The 24,460-nt window shown below is 45.7% G+C and overlaps 2 protein-coding genes across 50 annotated transcripts in view; both read left to right on the top strand.

Annotated features, from left to right (window-relative positions):
* RPL26L1 (ribosomal protein L26 like 1) overlaps positions 1-14,886 on the top strand; it is a 287,969-nt gene extending 273,083 nt beyond the window's left edge. For 46 of the 49 annotated variants that reach the window (XM_050793324.1, XM_050793350.1, XM_050793372.1 and 43 more), the window contains exons 2-5: positions 6,574-6,590; positions 6,987-7,163; positions 13,300-13,440; positions 14,535-14,886. In XM_050793324.1, coding sequence (XP_050649281.1) covers positions 6,996-7,163; positions 13,300-13,440; positions 14,535-14,663 — 438 coding nt within the window. In that variant the 5' untranslated portion in view covers positions 6,574-6,590; positions 6,987-6,995 and the 3' untranslated portion in view covers positions 14,664-14,886. Of the gene's footprint in view, positions 1-6,552; positions 6,663-6,986; positions 7,164-13,299; positions 13,441-14,534 lie in introns of those variants that run through there. The other 3 variants (XM_050793371.1, XM_050793319.1, XM_050793320.1) reach the window with 3 other exon arrangements.
* The window catches only part of ATP6V0E1 (ATPase H+ transporting V0 subunit e1), a 380,972-nt gene that overhangs the window by 302,359 nt on the left and 54,153 nt on the right, over positions 1-24,460 (top strand). The window lies entirely within an intron of this gene.

The raw sequence follows: 24,460 nt of genomic DNA, 5'->3' as shown, positions 1-24,460 counted from the left end.
TCAGAATGAGATTGTGTGTGTAGAAGAGTGTTTATTGCTGGTACACAGTAAGTTTTCAAAAATGGTGATTGTACCATTACGAGCATTCCCAAATAGGATATAGTCTTCTTGAGAACAAGAGTAACCTTCTTCTTTAGAGCTCTGAGCTAAGGGCTCCAAAAATGAAAGGGATTCGTAAATTCTTGATTTCAAAGGACCTGGCGCTCCTTCTTCAACCCTAAGCTCAGCAGTGAGAGATCATCATCAGCTATGAGCAATGGACTTCCATGGATCTTTCCCATCTTACTGCCCAGTCCTACAAGACTTTCATCGGAACAGCACTAACGCGGATGAACATACCAGAGATGAATGTGAGAGGGAATCAGTCTGCGAGAAACTCTTCACTAACTCTCCCCATGCTCTCGCTCTTACATACTGATACTTGACTTATGTGTGTTCCCAAACCTGTTCATACCAGTTGTGCTTTTATACTGGTAGGATGTGATTTGGGGGACTATTAGTTAAACCAGTGAACTGTGAGAAATGAACCTAGTGAAACTAAGTTGAATGCTTTAGAGAGACTTGATTAAGGTGAGTTGTTACCCCTCCTCCCTCAAAATGTCACTGAATTAGAAGTGAACAAGACTACTGTAAAAGATTTGGAAGACCAGGTGCGGTGGTTCACGCCTATAATCCCAGCACTTTGAGAGGCTGAGGTGAGAGGACTGCTTGAGCCCAGGAGTTTGAGACCAGCCTGGGCAACATGATGAAACCCCATCTCTAAAAAAATACAAAAAGTAGTGGGCGTGGTGGCACACGCCTGTAGTCCCAGCTACCCGGGAGGCTGCGGCGGGGGAAGCGGGGGAGTGGTGGAGGCTGCAGTGAACCAAGATCTAACCATTGCACTCCAGCCTGGGTGACAGAGTGAGACTCTGTCTCAAAAAAGAAAGGGAGGGAGGGAGAGGGAAGGGGGCTGTGGAGAGGGAGAGAGACAGGGAAAGGAACAACTGAAGCTTTCTGGTTGGTTTATGTAGGGAAAGTGAAGGTGAACACCGATACAGGTTTCTCAGTGGTAAAGCCTTAGCCCAGGGTCATTGTCGAATGTGTTTTACGTTGGCATACAACATTTAAGGGATGGATGCCATTTTTTAAATTTCTCCTTTCAACGAACTTTTCCAATTGTCTAACCAGACGTGGATTACAGGGGTTTCTTTTTTTTTTTTTTTTTTTTTTTTTTTTTTTTTTGAGACGGAGTCTCACGCTGTTGCCCAGGCTGGAGTGCAGTGGGGCGATCTCGGCTCACTGCAAGCTCCGCCTCCTGGGTTCACGCCATTCTCCTGCCTCAGCCTCCTGAGTAGCTAGGACTACAGGCGCCCGCCACAGCGCCCGGCTAATTTTTTGTATTTTTAGTAGAGACGGGGTTTCACTGTGGTCTCGATCTCCTGACCTTGTGATCCGCCCGCCTCGGCCTCCCAAAGTGCTGGGATTACAGGCTTGAGCCACCGCGCCCGGCGGATTACAGGGGTTTCACATAAGAGGCTTTCTAAATCAGGATTACAGAGCAAAACCCTACAGGGGTGTGTGATAGGTTGGGAGCTGTCGTGGTCCAGGCAGAAATGGCTTCCGTGGGAAGGTGTTGCAGAAGAGGTGTCTCTGGAGACGTGCTTCATGAGGAGAGAAGCTGAAGTGTTGCAGCCAACACTGGCTGGGGTGGGTGAAACCTGGGAAGAAATGGGGTGTGGCACTAGGGTTCATAAATAGTAGCTGTGGTTAGTCTTTTTTGTTTGTTTGTTTTTTGAGATGGAGTCTCGCTCTTGTCGCCCAGGCTGGAGTGCAATGGCGCGATACCGGCTCACGGCAACATCCGCCTCCCAGATTCAAGCAGTTCTCCTGTCTCAGCCTCCTGAATAGCTAGGATTTCAGGCATGCACCACCACGCCCAGCTAATTTTTGTATTTTTAGGAGAAACGAGGTTTCACCATATTGGTCAGGCTGGTCTCGGACTCCTGACCTCAGGTGATCCGCCCACCTCAGCCTCCCAAGGTGCTGGGATTACAGGCGTGAGCCATGTCACCCAGCCTGTGGTTAGTTTTTGTTACTATATGTTACAAATAATTTTTAAGTTCTTGCCAGAAACAATGTGGCAGGCCACTGGAAGTCTGAATCCCTTCTTAAGAAACTTTTTGTTTTGTTTTGTTTTTTGAGACGGTGTCTTGCTCTGTCGCCCAGGCTGGAGTGCAGTGGCCGGATCTCAGCTCACTGCAAGCTCCGCCTCCCCGGTTTACGCCATTCTCCTGCCTCAGCCTCCCAAGTAGCTGGGACTACAGGCGCCCGCCACCACACCCGGCTAATTTTTTTTGTATTTTTAGTAGAGACGGGGTTTCACCGTGTTAGCCAGGATGGTCTCGATCTCCTGAGCTCGTGATCCACCCGTCTCGGCCTCCCAAAGTGCTGGGATTACAGGCCTGAGCCACCACACCCGGTAGAAACTGGTCATTTATTCCAGAAGGTTCATCAGCTGCTGCCGCAGTTAGATGCAGTAGTCCAGGAACGTGAGTGGGGATGTGTGTGGACAAGAACACTCACTGGAGACCCTTTTTTCTTGCCCCAGCAGTTGTTTCCTGTCAGTTATGGAGTGATGAGGTCATTCACTTCATTCTGGCCAGTCATTGATATGATTTGGCATTCTCTGCATGCCAGGCAAGAGTGACTGCTCTTCAGGCCAGATCTTCCTTCGAGATGGATGTTATCTCCTTTTTAGGAAGGAGGAAACAGAGAGACCTCGTAACTTAGCGTGGCCACACAGTGAGTCACGCAGTTAGTAAGGATGGAATTCATACTCAGGTCTGCCTGACTCTGGGATTATGAAGAATTACGTGGTTCCACCTCAGTCCCAAGGTCATCTTTGCTGTGCCAAAAGGGAAAACTGGAAATAGGGGTGGTCAGAGCAGGAGGTGCTTTTTTTGGTTTTGTTTTTCCTTTAAAACAACCTGCAGAAAAAATCTAAAACATTCGCAGGGATAGCGTTCTTCACAATTTTTTAAATCTTCAAAATGTAATTTTAATTACACAAATAACACAGGCTCATAAGCCCACTGGAGGAAAATCATAAAATACTAAAAATAGTAAAAGGGGAAAAACGAAAGTCACCCATAATCCCACTAATCAGAGATGATCTTTTTTTATTATTATTATACTTTAAGTTCTAGGGTACATGTGCACAACGTGTAGGTTTGTTACGTATGTATACATGTGCCATGTTGGTGTGCTGCACCCATTAACTCGTTATTTACATTAGGTATATCTCCTAATGCTATCCTTCCCCCCGCCCCCCGCCACAATAGGCCCCGGTATGTGATGTTCCCCTTCCTGTGTCCAAGTGATCTCATTGTTCAATTCCCACCTATGAGTGAGAACATGCGGTGTTTGGTTTCAGAGATGATCATTTAATGATGACATTTTAGTGATGCCTTTTGATAAGCAAAATGGGATCATACTGTTCATATTACTCTGTAGCTTAGCCCTCTCTTAACAGACATCCTTCTAGGTTAATAAATATGGATCGCATTATTATCCTTATGGGCTGCAAGATAAATAATAACAATATTGAGCATCTAATGGTAGATTATGTCCATCGTTTGTTCCCATCTCACTCAGAGCCTCAGTTTTCCCACCTGTAAAAGGGACGATTCATACCGTTAACAGGCTGAAATGAGGTAATGCTTGTAAACCTGTCAGCACAATGCCTGACAGTAAATGCTCAGCCCATTAACAAGAGCTATTATTATTCATCTAATAAATAAATAAATAAATTCCAACATTCATTAAGTTCTTCCTCTGTACCAGGTATTATGCTAAGGGTTCATTTAATCCTGACACCAGGCTGGATTACAGGTGGCTCACACCTGTAATCCCAGCACTTTGGGAGGCTGAGGCAGGTGGATTGCTTGAGGTCATGAGTTCAAGACCAGTCTAACCAACATGGTGAAACCCTGTCTCTACTAAAAATACAAAAATTAGCCGGGTGTGGTGGTGTGCGCCTGTAGTCCCAGCTACTCAGGAGGCTGAGGCAGGAGAATCACTTGAACCTCGGAGGTGGAGGTTGCAGTGAGCCGAGATTGCACCACTGCACTCCAGCCTGGGCGACAGAGTGAGACTCTAGCTCAAAAAAAAAAAAAAAAAAAAAGGCCGGGCGCGGTGGCTCACACCTGTAATCCCAGCACTTTGGGAAGCCAAGGTGGGCAGATCACAAGGTCAGGAGATTGAGACCATCCTGGCTAACACGGTGAAACCCTGTCTCCACTAAAAAATACAAAAAATTAGCTGGGCGTGGTGGTGGGCACCTGTAGTCCCAGCTACTGGGGAGGCTGAGGCAGGAGAATGGCGTGAATCCAGGAGGCGGAGTTTGCAGTGAGCCGAGATCGCACTACTGCACTCCAGCCTGGATGACAGAGTTAGACTCCGTCTCAAAAAAAAAAAAAAAAAAAAAAAAATTCCTGACGCCAAACCAATGAGGTAAGTACTTTGTTATTCCCATTTTCTCAGATGGGAATAAAGTGAGTGACCAAAAGGCTGAATATCTTCTCCAAAGCCAAAGAGCCAGGAAATGGCGGAGATCCAATGGCCCAGGCAATTTGGGTGTCAGGGCTCAAGCACCTCCCCATGCAGCCACTCCCTCCGAGAAATAAAAGTACTCACCAGACACTTCCTCTGTGCTAGGCGCTTGAGTTCCTGTGCATGTTTCCAGGGGTGGGCATGAGACAAGCCAGCCAGTCCCACTACATCATGTAGTTAGAATGAGAGCCTCCAGCTCTTGTCATCCAGGATGTCATTGTGCCTATTTTAATTTTACTGAACCACACAGCATGTTAAAAACAAAACAAAACAAAACAAAAATCCTTCCCTGCCCTGCTTGATCATGGATACTCCTTGATGATCTTGGGTTCACAAGATCTATCTTCACATGGCTTTCCTTTACCAGTGAGGCTCTTAACTTCTTGGGAGCACTCCTTCCCAGATCTCTTTAATCAAGCCTTGTACCTGGTCCATGTGGGTACCAAATAAATTGATGAGCAAATGAATGAATGTCTGAGTAAATAAGTAGGTGAATGACAATAAATGGATATGTAATAGAGAAGTGAGTGAATAAACAGAACCAGTGAGTAAGTGAAGGAATGAACGAACTCCTTGGGGGCAGGGCATGGGTTTGACTGACACCTAAGGATTGTTCTGAGGAGAACCTCTGACCTTTTCTGTGTGTGCACTGTCAGGCCAGCATCTGCTCCCGGGTTGCCCATGGGAAATGACTTCCTTTCTTAGGACTGCCAAACGAAGAGGCACTTGGGTCCAGTCTGATTCTACAACCCCACTCTTCCAAACAGAGCCAAACAACTAGGGGGGAGTTTTGCAGAGCCAGGTGTTTGATTCACAACAATCCTCAAGCATTAGCGCACCTCAAAATCTTGGGGGGTAGGGATGGGGGAAGAATGCTTGCTTTAAATTCAGATGTGTCCCATCCTACCACTGTCTGGTTTTGTGGGACGGTGGTGGAGCCTGAAAATCTGTAATTTGAACAGGCTTCTCAGTGATTCTGAAGAAGCCGCTCTACAGATGGCATTTGGAGCCTCATGATGTTTAAAACAAGGGACAGGCGGGGCACGGTGACTAAAGCCTGTAATCTTATCACTTTGGGAGGCTGAGGCAGGAGGATCACTTGAACCCAGGAGTCCAAGACCAGCCTGGGCAACATAGTGAAACTCCACCTCTGCAAAAAATAAAAATAAAAAAATTAGCCAAGCTGGGCGAGGTGGCTCACGCCCGTAATCCCTGCACTTTGGGAGGCCGAGGTGGGCGGATCACAAGGTCAGGAGATCGAGACCATCTGGCTAACACGGTGAAACCCCGTCTCTACTAAAAATACAAAAAATTAGCTGGGTGTGGTGGCGGGCACCTGTAGTCCCATCTGCTGGGGAGGCTGAGGCAGGAGAATGGCGTGAACCCAGGAGGCAGAGCTTTCAGTGAGCCGAGATCACACCACTGCACTCCAGCCTGGGCGACAGAGTGAGACGCTGTCTCAAAAAAAATAAAAAATTAGCCAAGTGTGGTGGCCTACATCTGTAGTCCTAGCTACTTGGGAGGCTGAGGCAGGAGGATTGCTTGAGCCCGGGAGGCTGAGGCTGCAGTGAGCTGTGTTTGCAGCACTGCACCCCAGCCTGAGTGACAGAGTGAAACCCTATCTCAAAATATAAAATAAAAAAATAAATAAAACACCAGACAATATATACGCCTAGACGACCTCTGCAGCCTCCTGCGCGGAGAAAAACGGGGACAAAGAGAGTTTGCGGTAGTGAGAGACTACTGACAGGTGTGCCTATTAAAAGAACACCCGTAAGCCTCTACTGCAGGCCCTACACAAGTAGGCCCTTGTTCTCACTGGCATCGCGCTCCCGGGGACCCTAGGAACGAGACACTGCGATCCCACCCCAAGCCGCATGGGGCGCCATTCTGCTTCGCTCTTACGGAAATGGGGCTTCGATGTCTTTCTGTGCTTGCGCGGCACGGAAACTCATTTCCGGTCCTGCGCACTCAGGGTCTGAGGCCCTGGTGGCCGGGTGAGTGAGTGGAGGTTGGAGTTTTCTCGGACTCTGAAGCCCACTGCCCTGTTAGACCCTGCCATATGTGTGGTAGGGACACATGTCATCCCACAGCTCTCTTTGCGTGATCTCCCGACCACTCATTCCTGCCTAACCCTAGTATTCCTTCCTTAGCCTCAAGGTCCCAGTGCCACCCTCTCCCCACGACCCCTTTGGTCAGGCATGCGACCTCCACACGTCCCACTTTGTGTGATAGACCACTCGCATCTCTCTCTCCTCCCTTAGTTGCCTTTTCAGAGGTCACCTCCCCCGTAGAGCCTTTGTGCGGGGATGAGGAGGAGTGTCTTGGGTCGAGAACAGGCCCCTGTAACCCACTGAGCGCCCCTTCATTACGTCTCTCTCCGCCCTTTGTAGAGGGTCACCATGAAGTTCAATCCCTTCGTGACGTCGGACCGCAGCAAAAACCGCAAACGTCACTTCAATGCCCCCTCACACGTGCGCAGGAAGATCATGTCATCCCCGCTCTCCAAGGAGCTGCGGCAGAAGTACAATGTCCGCTCCATGCCCATCCGCAAGGACGACGAGGTCCAGGTACGTCTCCCTCCGGCTCTAGTGGCGCTCGGGCACCTTTGCCTGAGAACGTCATGTGTTCTTGGTCATGGAGCAGTCACAGACTCACGTGCCTCAGGACTCTGGCAAATAGTGTGACCCTTCAGATGTGTTAGGCCAGAGATAGGGTTCAGAGCCACCAGAGAGTGCCTGCGTTGCTTTAGAGCATTTAACTATTTAATAGTTATAGTAAAATTTAATAAAGCAGTATGTCAGCCAAGCAAAATCCTGCTTTTTTGTTTGTTTTGTAGACATAGGGTCTTGCTATGTTGCCCAGGCTGGTCTCGGAACTCTTGACCTCAAGTGATCCTCCCACCTCAGCCTCCCAAAGCACTGGGATTACAGGTGTGAGCCACCGTGCCCCGCCAAAAATGCTTTTGATTTAAACTTCTGGCTGCTAGTTTGCCAAGTGTTGTTGCCCAAGGTGGCTTGTTGAAGCAGACTTTGTAGGGGAAAGTGTTGCAGTGAGAGTAGTGTTCTAGTGTATTTGGGTGTAGTGGGATTGATGGACAGGGATTTGTGGGAGCTGGCCATGTGATAGCATTGGATTTGGCAGGAGAAATGGTCAAGATGCAGCGAGTCACTCTTTCATAATTTCTAAAAGAGTGGCCCATGTGAGAACGTGCAAGCCTTCTGTTCTCTGTGATGGGAGCTTAGAATGCATGAAGGGGGAAGGGAGCTGGCCATGAGTGAAATAAGCAGGGGCTGGATTCATTCCTCAAAGGAGTATTTATGGAGCACTTACCAGACATTGTTCTAGAACAAGATTGACAAGGCCCGTGTTCTCATGGAGGTCATGTTTTAGAGCAGGGTTTCCTAGCCTCAGTGCTATTGATATCTTGGACTGGATAATTGTTGTCGGGGGGTGGTGAGGGGCTCTCCTGTGCATTGTAGAATGTTTAGCAGCATCCCTGGCCTCTCCCCACTAGATGCCAGTGGCATTCCCTCCGTTCACAGTTGTGACAAGCAAAAATATTTCCAGATATTGCCAAATGCTCCCTGGGGGGCAAAATCAACTCTTCCCTCACTCAGTTAAGAACTATTGTCTTAAAGAATGAAATGACATAAGGTGATGAGGCCTGGTGTATCATCTGAGACACTGGGACTCTTTGAAGGTTTGGGGATATGTTAAGGAGGAAAAAATGTGGAGTTAAGCTGGGAGTGTGACAGGAAGAGTGGAAAGAGTAGTTCAGAGGTATGTTCAGCAGTTTCAACCCCCTCTGCCCTGGATCCTTCCCATCAGACATGTTCTAGAATGGGGGAATTGCAAGTACTTATAGGGGATGGGTAGGGATAGCTCTCACTTCCTTAAATAAGGGAAGTGAGCTGAAAAGAAAATGGCAAACTGGAAAGCTCAAGCCTCACATATAAGATATAATCATCTACCTTTAGCCCGTGGGTGCCTGGGGGAAATGCAGGCCCATTGTTAAATTCTTGGATTTTCAGAGAGAGCTGGAAAATTTGGATTCATTTCCCTAGCCCCATATTTCCTTCCAGCTATTACTCTGTTCTCTATTCATAACCAACCTCCTCAAGAGAGCTGTCTCCACTTCCTCATCTCCCATTCACTCTTGGATACTCTTCAGTCTATTCCCTGTGCCCACTGCATTATAGAACCTACTTTGGCATAGATCACCAATAACATCTTCGTGACTGAATCCAATGGATGTATCTAGCATCTCTTTCTGCTCTGTGTTCTCTATGTAGGTAGAGAATAGGTAATAATCCATTCTTAGAGCTTTAAATATCTGCTCTGTGCTAACAACTCCCAATTTTATATCCCAGTCCAGACCACTTTAGACAACCTATACATCTGACTACCTACAACACAGACCTATAGGTCTGACTATCTACAGAACATCTCTATTTAGGTAGCCCATTGACATTTCAAGCTTCTTATCCAAGAGTACTCTTGATCCTAAACCCTCTGCCTCCAGAATCCAACTCTCCTCCCATCTTCCACATCTCCAGTAAGTGCCATTTGTATCTCCCCAGTTGCATATGCCCCTAAACCTTTGTTATCTTTAACAATGCTCCTTAACCCCCTCTTGTTATCCACCATCAAGGCTTGTTGATTCTACCTCCAAAGTAAGTCTTGAACCTATTTCCAGTCCAGTTCAAGGCAGCATTGCAGCTCCCTCTCTTACCTTTGTCCATTTTCCACAGAGTGGTATTATTTGCAAATCAGGTCCTATATAAAACCTTTGACAGGCTGGGCATGATGGCTCATGCCTGTAATCCTAGCAGTTTGGGAGGCCGAGGCAGGTGGATCACCTGAGCTCAGGAGTTTGAGACCAGCCTGGGAAACATGGTGAAACTCCATCTCTGCTAAAAATACAAAAAATTAGCCGGGTGTGGTGGTGCACACCTGTAATCCCAGCTACTTGGGAGGCTGAGGCATGAGAATCGCTTGAACCCGGGAGGCAGAAGTTGCAGTGAACCAAGATTGTGCCATTGCACTCCAGCCTGGGTGAGAGTGAGACTCTGTCTCAAAAAGAAAAAAAAAAAAAAAAAAACGGCCAGGCACAGTGGCTCACGCCTGTAATCCCAGCACTTTGGGAGACCGAGGTGAGCGGATCACAAGGTCAGGAGATTGAGACCATCCTGGCTAACACGGTAAAACCCGTCTCTACTAAAAATATAAAAAATTAAGGCCGGGCGCAGTGGCTCAAGCCTGTAATCCCAGCACTTTGGGAGGCCGAGACGGGCGGATCACGAGGTCAGGAGTTCGAGACCATCCTGGCTAACACGGTGAAACCCCGTCTCTACTAAAAAATACAAAAAACTAGCCAGGCGAGGTGGCGGGCGCCTGTAGTCCCGGCTACTTGGGAGGCTGAGGCAGGAGAATGGCCTAAAAACCCAGGAGGCAGAGCTTGCAGTGAGCTGAGATCCGGCCACTGCACTCCAGCCTGGGCGACACAGCGAGACTCCGTCTCAAAAAAAAAAAAAAAAAAAAAAAAAATCAGCCGAGCGTGGTGGCGGGCGCCTGTAGTCCCAACTACCTGGGAGACTGAGGCAGGAAAATGGCATGAACCCGGGAGGTGGAGCTTGCAGTGAGCTGAGATCGCGCCACTGCATTCCAGCCTGGGTGACGAGCGAGACTCCATCTCAAAAAAAAAAAAAAAAAAAAACACCTTTGGCAGTTTTATATCTGCCAAAACTGACCTGTGCATTTTACTATATGTAAATGATGCCTCAGTTAAAAATAAAACGATTTGAAATTGTGTTTATTGCTGTGAAGAAAATACAAAGGATGCTACCATATTAATTAAAGGACCTGAAAAGGCTTCTCTGAGGAGCTAATAAATTTAAGAGAAGACCTGAAAAGTGAGGAGTTAGCCAGGTGCTTACCAGTGGTGCCTGATGTGCTTATAAAATCTAAAATCATGGCCAGGCGCAGTGGCTCACACCTGTAATCCCAACACTTTGGGAGGTTGAGGTGGGTGAATCATCTGAGGTCAGCAGTTCAAGACCAGCCTGGCCAACATGGTGAAACCCCGTGTCTACTAGAAATACAAAAATTAGCCAGGTGTGGTGGCACACGCCTGTAATCCCAACTACTCAGGAGGCTGAGGCAGGGGAATCGCTTTAACCTAGGAGGTGGAGGTTGCAGAGAGCCAAGATTACGCCACTGCACTCCAGCCTGGGCGACAGAGCGAGACTCCATCTCAAAAAAAAAAAAAAAAAAAGAAATCCTGGCTCCACACCTACACATTTACCTGTAGTTCCGCCCCTCTTATTTTCTTTCCCTCCTGTTACAATAAAAGAAACATCCCAGGCCTGGTGCAGTGGCTCACGCCTGTAATCTCAGCACTTTGAGAGGCCAAGACGGGTGGATCACTTGAGGCCAGGAGTTCGAGACCAGCCTGGCCAACATGGCGAAATTCTGTCTCTACTAAAAATACAAAAATTAGCTGGACATGATGGCACATGCCTGTAATCCCAGCTACAAGGGAGGCTGAGGCAATGAGATATCACTTGAACCCAGAAGGCGGGGGTTGCAGTGAGCCAAGATCACACCACTGTACTCCAGCATGGGTAACACAGCAAGTCTCTGTCTCAAAAACACAAAAAAAGAAATATCCCTATTTCTCCCTAAGCCTAATTCATCTGCCGCTGGGTGCTGCTCCATTCTTCTCTTGGAGCTTTTTTGGTCCCTTTTTTCTCTGTAGTTTCTTTTACCCTCTTGCTCTATACTTGTTCCTTCCCATCAGTATTTAGACACAATCATGTTTTCCCTTCTTTAAAAATAAAAAAAGTTCCCTTAGCTTTCCATCCCCCTCAAACATCTATCCCCTTCTCATCTTCAGAGCCAAGCTCCTTTGGACTGTCTTTTCTCACCTTCACCTTCTCACCTGGTACACTCATCACCTTACTGTAAATGGCTTCCATCCCACCGCTCACTGAAGGCATTCCAGCCACAGCCACTGGTGATGACCTTGTTGTCAGATCTGTTAAATACCTTACCCTCTCTGTACTTGATGGTCCCGCAGAATTTGGCATTCTTCTCTTGGCTGCTGTAACACCACACTTACATGGTTTCCTGTTCTCTCTGGCCACATTAATTTCTCACAAGCTCTTCCAAAATGCTGGCTTTTCTCACATGTGTATATTCTGCCCTTTTCTCATACCATCAGCTCCTTGAGCAAAATGAAGCTTCTGATTGCCTCTCTGTGGATGACTCCCACGTCTCTATTGCTGGCCCAGTTGGCATTCCAGCTGTGTCTGAATTCTCTATTAGAATGTCCCCAGATGCCTCAAATTTAGCATGTTCCAAACTAAACTATTTCCTCCTAAAATATGGGGCTTCCCCTATGTTCCCTGCATCTGGCAAAGGCATTTCCATCTACCTGGTTGCCCAAGCCAGACTCTGAGTATCATCCTTCCCTCTTCATCCTCACCTCTCCAGTCCAGTCGATCAGCCCGGCCCCTGTGCATGGTGTTTAATAAGCTCTTGCAGCTGGGCATGGTGGCTCACACCTGTAATCCCAGCACTTTGGGAGGCCGAGGCAGGTGGATCACTTGAGGTCAGGAGTTCGAGACCAGCCTGGCCAATATGGGGAAACCCCATCTCTACTAAAAATACAAAAGTTAGCCGGGACTGCTGGCGTGTGCCTATAATCCCAGCTGCTTGGGAGGCTGAGGCAGGAGAATCACTTGAACCTGGGAGGTGGAGGTTGCAGTGAGCCAAGATCATGCCATTACAGTCCAGCCTGGGGGACAAAGCGAGACTCTGTCTCAAAAATAAAATAAAATAAAATAAGCTCCTGCTTCCAAGGAAACCCTCATCTAGTTGGTTTTTTAATAGAGTAGATTTTTAGTACAGTAAAACAGTCCGTGAGATTTTAAATTTTTTTCTGACTTTAAAATATTTATATAAATGTAGAAATTGTGAAATTTAGAAGAATATAAATCTAAATAACAGTCATCTATAATCCTACTTCCTGCCTAATGGCAGCTGTTACCAATATTTATATATATTGTATCCCACTGTGTCATGCGATATATATGAAATGTGTGTGTGTATATATATATGTATGTGTGTATACATATATGTATGTATGTATATACATACATGTGCACATATGTAATATATATTATATATATACACATACACACATAACAGGTTGAGTATCTCAAATTCAGAATACTCCAAAATCTGAAACTCTGAGTGTCAATGTGATGGTCAAAGGAAGCGGTCTTTGGAGCTTTTGGGATTTCAGATTTTCAGATTTGTGGTGCTTAGCTAGTGATGCAGATATTCCAAAATCCCAAAAACCCTAAATCCAAAACACTTCTGGTCTCAAGCATTTCGAATAAGGGATACTTGACGTGTGTATACATATAGTTCGGAGTGTATTCTATATGTAGTTTTGTATTCTCCTTTTTTCTCTAAAGCTCATATCGCACATTTCTGTGGGATTCAGGTAAAAAGATCTCCACCCAGCCATAACACAACACAGATTTATACCAGAAAAGTAGCTAATTTTTGACTGCCAGGATTAAGCTGCTTTTGTGCATAGTTATATGTTTAGCCCATGTGTTCCTGATGGTTAGCTTCCTCATTATGATCATGCATTACAAATGGAGAGGGATTCTCTTTTGTATTTTCTCTTAGGTAGTTCGAGGACACTACAAAGGTCAGCAAATTGGCAAGGTAGTCCAGGTGTACAGAAAGAAATATGTCATCTACATCGAGCGGGTGCAGCGTGAGAAGGCCAACGGCACAACCGTCCATGTGGGCATTCACCCGAGCAAGGTATGGTCAAGGACTGAGTGGCAACAGCAGCCATGGAGTGTGTCCATACTGTTAGAAGTTATTGGTGTTCGGTACTCCCTGCACAGGTGGCTGAGGCAGGCCACGTGGACTTGATTGATTCAGTAGCTTTGTGATATCATCAAGGATCCAGATTTTTCTTCTCTTTTCTATTTTGCCTTTCTTGGTGATGGTGTCTTTTTTTTTTTTTTCTGAGACGGACTCTCGCTCTGTCGCCAGGCTGGAATGCAGTGGCACGATCTCGGCTCACTGCAACCTCCACCTCCTGGGTACAAGTGATTCTCCTGCCTCAGCCTCCCGAGTAGCTGGGACTACAGGCACCCACCACCACGCCCAGCTAATTTTTATGTTTTTAGCAGAGACGGGGTTTCACCATGTTAGCCAGCATGGTCTCGATCTCTTGATCTCGTGATCCACCTGCCTTGGCCTCCCAAAGTGCTAGGATTACAGGCGTGAGCCACTGCACCCGGCTGATGGCTGTCTAAGCTGGTTGCAAGAGGCTTCCAAGTGTTCCAGGCATCACTTCCTCCAACGTATAATATTCAGAGGGATAAGAGAGAATATATCTTCCTGTAGCCCTTATGCCTACCTAGTGGAACTGCTACTTCTCCTTTGTGTTCCTATTTTATATTGTGTTATAGGATCTGTTTTCCTTCCAGAGTTTCAGTTCCTTAAAAGTTGAATGACTGGCGGGGTGCGGTGGCTCATGCCTGTAATCCCAGCACTTTGGGAGGCCGAGGCGGGCGGATCACGAGGTCAGGAGACCATCCTAACACGGTGAAACCCCGTCTCTACTAAAAATACAAAAAAATTGGCCGGGCATGGTGGCGGGCGCCTGTAGTCCCAGCTACTCAGGAGGCTGAGTCAGGAAAATAGTGCAAACCCAGGAGGCGGAGCTTGCAGTGAGCTGAGATCACGCCACTGCACTCCAGCCTGGGCGACACAGCGAGACTCTGTCTCAAAAAAAAAAAAAAAAAAAAAAATGCTGAATGGCTGAGGTCTTACTTATGATATCTATATTGCTCAATAGCTGGTGGCGATGTGGCAATAAAGATCTGTTTTCTCACTCCCAATAGGTGGTTATCACCAGGCTAAAACTGGACAAGGATCGGAAAAAAATTCTTGAACGCAAAGCCAAGTCTCGACAAGTTGGAAAAGAGAAAGGCAAATATAAGGAAGAACTTATTGAGAAAATGCAGGAATAAATAGAACCTGTTGTGCAACCATGGTTTAACCGGAGATTTTGAGGCTAGTGTGTGTTTCTTTCTAACTTTTCAGAATGTCTCTGGAATATTTCATTTCCTGTTTTGTTACCTGTGGCTCTGTAAATCTACTTTTGCAATTTTAATTAATTTATGATTAAAAATGGGAAATGCTTCCTAATTCCAAATAGTATTTGCATTGTTTTATAAATAAATTCCACTTACTGGCCAGGCGCAGTGGCTCACACCTGTAATCCCAGCACTTTGGGAGGCCGAGGCGGGTGGATCACAAGGTCAGGAGACTGAGACCATCCTGACCATTTATTATTCATAAATAAATAAATAAATAAAATAAATTCCACTTACTATCAATTCCCCTTTGCCAGTCTTTTCCTATTTAATGTGTGGAATAGCAAAATCGCAGGGATAGGGTGAAATGGCCCTCCTCTTGCCTGGACCCTTGTGCCGATAGAGTAGAAAGGGCAGGGCTCTAGTCCTGAAAAAAATATATATATAGACATAGAATATATATAGATATAGAATACATATACTATATAGAAATATATATACATATAAAATAGAATATATATGTATATATCTATATAGAAATACATCTATATCTATATAGAAATACAGATAGATAGATAGATAAATAGATAGATAGATAGATAGATAGAGACAGGTCTCATCATCTTGCCCAGGCTGGTCTTGAACTCCTAGGCTCAAATGATCCTCCTGGGTGCCTCTCAAAGTGTTGGCATTACAGGCATGAGCCACCATGCTCTGGTCCTTGATGCAGGGATTTGCTTCACTCAGTAGCAGTCATAATGTGCACTGGCGCACTCAGGGCCCCACTGTCACATCGCAGGCCTGACAGGTTGCTCTCTGGCCTCCTGACTTGTGTTTTCCCAGCTTTCTCTCCAAGTGCCAACTAAACCAAATCATGTAGCAGCTCCCTGACCAGGCTCATCTTCCCAAAGTTTTGACTTTGCAGTTGCCATTTTCATGTGACTAAAATGCCCCTTTTCCTCTGGAACTAACTTGAGAAACTGGCAGCCTACAGGAAAGATTTAACTGAGATACTGTTTTTCCCTATATTTTATAATTTTAAAAAATTTCCAACATTTAAAATGTGGGAGACTCCACAGAGAATCACCTGCTTCACCTGGCTGCACGGGGCTCTCCTTGTTTTGCAGTGTAAAGTGCAGCCGAGGGCTTAGCGGTTCCCTATCCCACCTGTGTTGCTTCCATACGCTTCTTGCCTGGCCTCCACTGGCCTCTGCATTAGACTCCTGCTCTAACTTTCATTCTTCAAAATTTAGTTCCTTTGGCCACGCACAGTGACTCAAGCCTGTAATCTCAGAACTTTTGGACACTTGTGGGAGGATGGCTCGAGACCAGGAGTTTAAGACCAGCCTGGTTAACTACTGAGACCCCACCGCTACAAAAAAATAATAATAATAGTAATAATAAATAATTTTTTTAATTAGAAAAAAAGATTTGGTTCCTTTGAGAGATATGTAGTGAATAAAGATTTTTTAAAAATTTATCTCCAGGGCCACATTCAAAATCCTCTGTCCCTATGGGAAAAAAAAAATTTTTTTTTGCAGCCAGTAGCGCTGCTTAGTGAGAAAAGCATTATCACCAGCCATCGAGGTCTAATCCTAGCTCTGCCACTGAGCAGTCATCAGCCTTTAAGCAAGTTACTCATCTCTGGACTTGCAAACAGATGATAATACCTGCTCTGCCTTCCTATCTCATCAAAAATGTAAAGATAAAATGGCAAAAAACGGAGTCTCCCTCTTGCTTAGGCTGGAGTGTGGTGTCACTATCTCGGCTCACTGCAACCTCTACCTGCTGGGTTCAAGTGAACCTCCTACTTCAGCCTCTCAAGTAGCTGGGATTACAGGCATGCGCCACCACGGGGTTTCGCCATGTTGGTTAGGTTGGTCTCGAACTCCAGACCTCAAGTGATCTGCCCGCCTCAGCCTTCCAAAGTGCTGCGATTATAGGCATGAGCCACTGCACCTGTCCTAAAAAAATACTTTTTTTTTTTTTTTTTTTTTTTGAGACGGAGTCTCGCTCTGTAGCCCAGGCTGGAGTGCAGTGGCCGGATCTCAGCTCACTGCAAGCTCCGCCTCCCAGGTTCACGCCATTCTCCGGCCTCAGCCTCCCGAGTAGCTGGGACTACAGGCGCTGCCACCTTGCCTGGCTATTTTTTGTATTTCTTAGTAGAAACGGGGTTTCACCGTGTTAGCCAGGATGGTCTCGATCTCCTGACCTCGTGATCCGCCCATCTCGGCCTCCCAAAGTGCTGGGATTACAGGCTTGAGCCACCGCGCCCGGCCAAAAAATACATATTTTAAGAGAGGGTCTTGCTCTGTCACCCAGGTTGGAGTTCAGTGGTGTGATCTCAGCTCACTGCAGCTTTGACAGCCCAGGCTCAAGTGATCCTCCCACCTCAGCCTCCCAAGTAGCTGGGACTACAGGCATGTGCCACCACACCCAGCTAATATTTAAAATTTTTTGTAGAGATGGGAGTCTCAGTATGTTACCCAGGCTAGTCTCAAATTCCTGGCCTCAAGTGATTCTCCTTCCTTGGCCTCCCAAAGTGCTGGAATTAGACATGAGCCACCGTGACTAGCCTAAAAAATAATGATGTATTGATTAAAATGTATCAAACAGCCTTTTATGACTTTCTAGTAGCGGCTTATCTGACACACTAGAGTTTCTTAATAAATGTTAATTGAATCAGTGTTGTTTCCCATTTTGACTGATGAAGAAAATGAACTTAGGTTAACTGTCCAAATCATAGCATAAGAAATGAAGCCAAGATTTGAACCTGAGCCTGACTGCATCAAAGGCCATTCACTTCCCACATTAGCCACTTATCTTTAGTCTTCCTTCCTTCACTCTGTCAGCCTTTCACTGGAGTCTGGTAAGACACTGGACATTTATGTGAAACAGACAAGAACCTATGTGTTTGCAGCCAGTAGCGCTACTTAGTGAGAAAAGCATTATCACCAGCCGTCGAGGTCTAATCCTAGCTCTGCCACTGGGCGGTCATCAGTGTTTGAGCAAATTACTCATCTCTGGACTTCCAAACGGATGATAATACCTGCTCTGCCTTCCTATCTCATCAGAAATGCAAAGATAAAATGGCAAGATCAGGTGGGCCGTTTTTGAGTACTCTTTGAAAGCTGTGAGTATACAAATGTTAATTTCACTATCACTGTTCAGTTTATTTGTATGTACAATTCTGACATTCACTCTGCACTCAAAGAGGCAATTATTTTTCACAAAAGAAAATAGTGAGTTTGGTGGGGCGCAGTGGCTCACACCTGTAATCCCAGCACTTTGGGAGGCCGAGGCGGGTGGATCACTTGAGGTCAGGAGATCGAGACCATCCTGGCTAACACGGTGAAACCCCGTCTCTACTAAAAATACAAAAAAATTAGCCAGGCATGGTGGTGGGCACCTATAGTCCCAGCTACTTGGGAGGCTGAGGCAGGAGAATCATGTGAACCCAGGAGGCAGAGTCAAGATCACGCCACTGCACTCCAGCCTGGGCGACAGAGCGCAACTCTGTCTCAAAAAAAAAAAATCAATGAGTTCAAAAACCACAAAACTCAAGATGTGTTCTCTGACTTGGCATTGATACATTGAACTCAGTGACACAAGGTAGACAGATACTGTCGTGTCCCTGGAGTCAGACAGATTTGGGTTCAAATCCTGCTCTTGTCCCTGGGAGGTCATTTTTCTGATTCTCTGTTTTTCTATTTATGTAAAAAGCTGCCAGGCACAGTGGCTCACACTTGTAATCCCAGCACTTTGGGAGCCCGAGGTGGGAGGATCGCTGGAGCCCAGGAGTTTTGAGACCAGCCTGTGTAGCATAGTGAGACCCTATATTGCCAAAAAAATTTAAAAACTAGCTGGGTGTGGTGGCCCATGCCTGTAGTCCCAGCTACCCAGGAGGCTGAGGTGGGGAGGATTGTTTGAGTCCGGAAGGTCAAGATTGCAATAAGCCACGAAGACACCATTGCACTCCAATCCGGGCAACAGAGCGGAACCCTGCCTCAAAAATAAAATAATAAAACAGTAGGTGTCCATCATACAGCAGCTGTATAATCATTAACATGCTGAGTTCTGTATCTAATGAATATAATGAGTAGGTTAACTAGTAAATTCTGAAATTTATATTTTCTAATTTGATTCTTGTCTTTGTTCTCAACCAATACATATTTTAGGACTGCAAGAGTTGTATGAAAGTCAGATTTCATACTAAACTCACAGCTCCTTACTCTGTAGTCTGATACCTGGTCTGAGCTCCAGGCTCCAGCCATTACTTTCATTAGTAAATGTAAGTTATGATATCGTCTAGGAATCAGACTTGGCTTGTTTTCAGCAATTTATTCCAACAAAAATGACCAATAAGAGCTTTGAGAGCTGTAATCCCCCTGTAGGTATCCAAATCATACCACACTGCTTATACTGAGCCAGGTTTATAATAATAATGCGTGATCAAGAGCAGGAACTAGGCCTCAAGTTGAGTTCTAATCTTAGCTCTGTCAGTTCCTAGCTGTGTGACCTTGGACAAACTGCTTAACCTCTCTGGACCTCAGGTTTGTCATTTATAAAATGGAGATAAAATTAGTACTTATTTCATAGAGTTGTCAGACTTATTACTTGAGATAACTGTGCGTAAAGCACAGAGTGCTTAGGAAGTTGTAACTATTGTCTCTTAAAGGAGATTGGCAATGGAGTTCTTTCACAGGAACAGAAGGAAAAGTTTTTCTCTAGGGAGTTGAGACAAATACTGATTCTTGAAAAAAGGGAAGAGTTTAAGGGCAACAGTGATGTGTTTGGGCTGCTGCAGGAAATGAGGATTGGAGAATGCCAGATGGGTGGGCCTGCCTAACAAAGTTCAGGCCATGGGGTATTAGCTTGTTTTCTGGAATGAATGAATGATACAGTTTTCTACTGACCTTTTCATCACATTTGCAGATGTCCATTCCCTTGAGTGGTTCCCTTCTGCTATGCTGGGAAGATGCCAAACTTTTAAACTTCAGATAACTGCTTTTGAATATCTGCTTTCACATTGCATAGGCGTGAGATGTTCGGCCACATCATTTCTTTTCTTTTCTTTTTTTTTTTTTTCACACAAGGTTTCGCCATGTCGCCTAGGCTGGAGTGCAGTGGTATGGTTTCAGCTCACTGCAACCTTTGCCTCCCAGGCTCAAGCGATCTTCCCACCTCAGCCTCCCAAGTAACTGGGACTACAGGCACATGCCACTACTCCCAGCTAATTTTTGTGGTTTTTGTAGAGGCGAGTTTTCGCCATGTTACCCAGGATGGTCTTGAACTCCTGGGCTCAAGCAATCCGCTTGCCTCAGCCTCCCACAGTGCTCGGATTATAGGCATGAACCACCGCACCCAGCAGCCACAGAACTTTTGATGTGAGTTGGATGGGCAAGTAATTGAATCTTCCAGGAACCAGACAGAGCCCTACTAACCAAGAGCCCGCCATTCTCTGATGCTGCAGACTTGGAGCAGTTCCTATCTGATAGTTTACTGGAGGCTTGTTCATTGTCCTTTTAAACTGGTATTTTCTTAATTAGGTAAGTAGTGCTTATATATGGTACAAAATTAAAAGGTAAAACAAAAGAGTAGATGGTGAAAAGTATGTATCTTTGTCACCTTGAGTCTCAGTCACTCAGTTCGCTCCAGAGGCACTGTTTCCAGTTTCTTTTGTATCCTTCCAAAAACAGTGTTTATTATATTCATATACAATTGAATGGTCATTGAAAGTTTGATCTATGAGAAAGTCCTCATGAGAAAAGCAGGTCATCCAAATTTAACAGCAATATAAGGTTGATTTATTGTCTGAACACCATAATTACAAAAACTTGCAGAGATATGAAAATGTTATTTGCCCATCAGAAATAACTAAATTGCCGGGTGCGGTGGCTCATGCCTGTAATCCCAGCACTTTTGGAGGCCGAGGCAAGTGGATCATGAGGTCAGATCGAGACCATCCTGGCTAACATGGTGAAACCCCGTCTCTATTAAAAAAAAAATACAAAAAATTAATTGGGCATGGTGGTGGGTGCCCGTAGTCCCAGCTATTCAGGAGGCTGAGGCAGGAGAATGGTGTGAACCCGGGAGGCAGAGCTTGCAGTGAGCTGAGATCACGCTACTACACTCCCGTCTGGGCCACAGTGCGAGACTCCGTCTCAAAAAAAAAAAAAGGCCGGGCGCGGTGGCTCAAGCCTGTAATCCCAGCACTTTGGGAGGCCGAGACGGGCGGATCACAAGGTCAGGAGATCAAGACCATCCTGGCTAACACGGTGAAACCCCGTCTCTACTAAAAAATACAAAAAACTAGCCGGGCGAGGTGGCAGGCGCCTGTAGTCCCAGCTACTCGGGAGGCTGAGGCAGGAGAATGGCGTAAACTTGGGCGGCGGAGCTTGCAGTGAGCTGAGATCCGGCCACTGCACTCCAGCTTGGGCGACAGAGCGAGACTCCGTCTCAAAAAAAAAAAAAAAAAAAAAAAAAAAAAAAAAAAAAAGAAAAAGAAATAACTAAATCAACCACGTTCCAGTCTATTCTTAGCAGGAGGGCGGCTAGTGCTAGAACAGGCTTTTAAAGGTCTCATCTTATGCAGCAGATGATGTCTGAATCTTGTGAAGTTGTGTGTAATTTAGGATTCTTTGTATGCTGACTTATTTCTTGAAATAGGAGAGGCAACATGGCTTAGTGGAAAGAACAGGAGCTGTGAAGCCATGTTCAGATCCGAGCTCTGTCACTGAAAACAGCTATGCTTTGGACAAGTTACAAATCTAAGCCTTTTTAGGCTGGGCGCAGTGGCTCACGCCTGTAATCCCAGCAATTTGGGAGACTGAAGCAGGTGAATCACCTGATGTTGTGAGTTCGAGACAAGCCTGGCCAACATGGTGAAACCAAGTCTCTACTAAAAATACAAAATTAGCCAGGTGTGGTGGCGGGCACCTGTAGTCCCAGCTACTCAGAAGGCTGAGATAGGAGAATCGCTTGAACCCAGGAGGCGGAGGCTGCAGTGAGCCAAGATCGCCACCACTGCACTCCAGCCTGGGTGAGACAGAGCAAGACTCTGTCTCAAAAAAAAAAAAAGAAAAAGAACAAAAAAACAAATCTAAGCCTTTTAAAAATATGTACAATAGATTTTAAAATACCTATATTTAGTGTCATGAGCATTAAATGAGACAGATAATTCAAAGCACCTAGTGCAATGTCTGGCAGGTGGCAATCACTCCAGCAGTGGTGGCAGCAGTAGTATTGGTGGCCATACGTAGTGTACATTCCATATACACTACCTGGCAAAGGAGTAATAAATCCTGCTAGGGTTTTCAGCTGCCCCAGTAACTTCCAAGCTTCCAGAGTAGCTTGGAAAGGGGCTCTATGACAGCATATCTTCATGACTCTGCATGCCTGTTTTTACCTACAGGACTGCATTTAGGAAGGAAGGGCTCCTCGGCTCAGTGCACAATAGTGTTTCAGTCAATTCTTGTTTACCTGATGCTGCTGGGGGGCCTCTGAGGCTTTTCCTTTAGGGGTGCTTCTCAAACTTTTTGGCCTCAAGACCTGTTTACACATTTAAAAACTATGGAGGACCCGAGGGACTTACATTTATATAGGTTATAGCTATTGATATTTGCCATGTTAGAAATTAAAACATCAAATTTTAACATATTAATTGTATTATTATTATTATTATTTAAGACAAGGTCTCGCTCTTCACTCAAGCTGTAGTACAATGGTGCAATTATAGCTCACTGTAACCTTGAACTTGCGGGTTCAAGCAATCCTCCCTCCTCAGCCTCCTAAGTAGCTAGGACTATAGGAGATAGCACCATGTCAAAATTGTTTTTTGTAGAGATGGGGGTCTCACTGTTTTGCCCAGGCTGCTCTGGAACTCCTGGCCTCAAGTGATCCTCCTGCTTTAGCCTCCCAAAGCGCTGGGATTATGAGCGTGAGTCACTGCATCTGGCCAACACATTTATTTTAAATTCATATAAAAAGAGCAACAAGAAACCCACAACATGTTACCATAACATTTATATGAGAAATAGCTGTTTTTTCCAAAACTAACAAAAAATGGAAGAGTAACATTGTGTTACATTTTGGGAAAATTCCTTGATCTCTGGCTTAATAGAAGACAAATGCATTCTCATAATACTACTGCATTCAATCTGATGTGATGTTGTTTTAGATTAATTACAGGAAGAAAATTCAGCCTTACAGAGATTCACAGTTAGAAAAGACCTGCTGGGGTGGCCGGGCGTGGTGGCTCATGCCTGTAATCCCAGCACTTTGGGAGGCCAAGGCGGGTGGATCACAAGGTTAGGAGTTTGAGGCCAGCCTGGCCAAGATGGTAAAACCCCGTCTCCACTGAAAATGCAAAAATTAGCTGGGCGCAGTGGCAGGCACCTGTAATCCCAGCTACGCGGGAGGCTGAGGCAGGAGAATTGCTTGAACCTGGGAGATAGAGGTTGCAGTGAGCCGAGATCATGCCACTGCACTCTAGCCTGGGCGACAGAGTAAGATTCCATCTCAAAAGAAGAAAGAAAGAAAAGAAAGGAAAGAACCTGCTGGGGGAGTCTCAGGGACTCCCCAGGGTCCTTGGACCACACCGCCCAGAGTTCGATTTGTTTCCTGAAGACTTTAGCACCTTGAAGGCAGAGAATATTTCTTCATTTGGTGGGTCACTGAATGGGGATAGTTTTCATTCAATGTGTGATAAAATGCTTTTGACAGATTGACTGATAGAGGGAGCTATAGACCAATACTAGCCCAAATATATTAAACTGAGATACTAACTTTTCTCATTTCACAGATGAAACCAACAGATGTAGACAGAATTGGTGTCTAAAGAGTTACCTCCCTGGCCGGGTGCAGTGGCTCACACCTGTAATCCCAGCACTTTGGGAGGCCGAGACAGGTGGATCACCTGAAGTCAGGAGTTCGAGACCATCCTGGCCAACATGGCAAAACCCCATCTCTACCAAAAATACAAAAAAAAAAAAAAAATTAGCTGGGCATGTGGCACGTGCCTGTAATCCCAGTTACTCAGAAGCCTGAGGCAGAAGAATCACTTGAACTCAGGAGGTGGAGGTTGCAGTGAGCCGAGATTGCGCCATGGCACTCCAGCCTAGGCAACAAGAGCGAAACTCCGTCTCAAAAAAAAAAAAAAAAGAGTTACATCCTTGCACTTCCAGACATTGCTTCTCAAAGAGGCTGCCTAGAAGATAAAGCAAAGGTTAGACATAAAAATGGATCAATTTAAGACAAAAATGTGCATTTGTTTAAGAAATGGGAAAGAATTCACAATAACCAAAAAGTGCAAGCAACCCCAATGTCCATCGATGGATGAATGGATAAACAAAATGTGTTATATACACATATGGAATGTTATTCAGCCTTAAAAAGGAAGGGGACAGGCCGGGCGCAGTGGCTCATGCCTATAATCCCTGCACTCTGGGAGGCCGAGACGGATGGATCACGAGGTCAGGAGATTGAGACCATCCTGGCTAACACAGTGAAACCCCATCTCTACTAAAAAATACAAAAAATTAGCCAGGAGTGGTGGCGGATGCCTGTAGTCCCAGCTACTCGGGAGGCTGAGGCGGGAGAATGGGGTGAACTCGGGAGGCAGAGCTTGAAGTGAGCCAAGATCCTGCCACTGCATTCCAGCCTGGGCACACGCCACTGCACTCCAGCCTGGGCAACAGAGCGAGACTCTGTCTCAAAAAAAAAAAAAAAAA

Source organism: Macaca thibetana, chromosome 6 (assembly GCF_024542745.1).
Source record: "Macaca thibetana thibetana isolate TM-01 chromosome 6, ASM2454274v1, whole genome shotgun sequence".
Taxonomy (NCBI): Eukaryota; Metazoa; Chordata; class Mammalia; order Primates; family Cercopithecidae; genus Macaca; species Macaca thibetana.
Note: the sequence above shows the minus strand (reverse complement) of the source record. Positions and strands in the feature narration are given on the sequence as shown.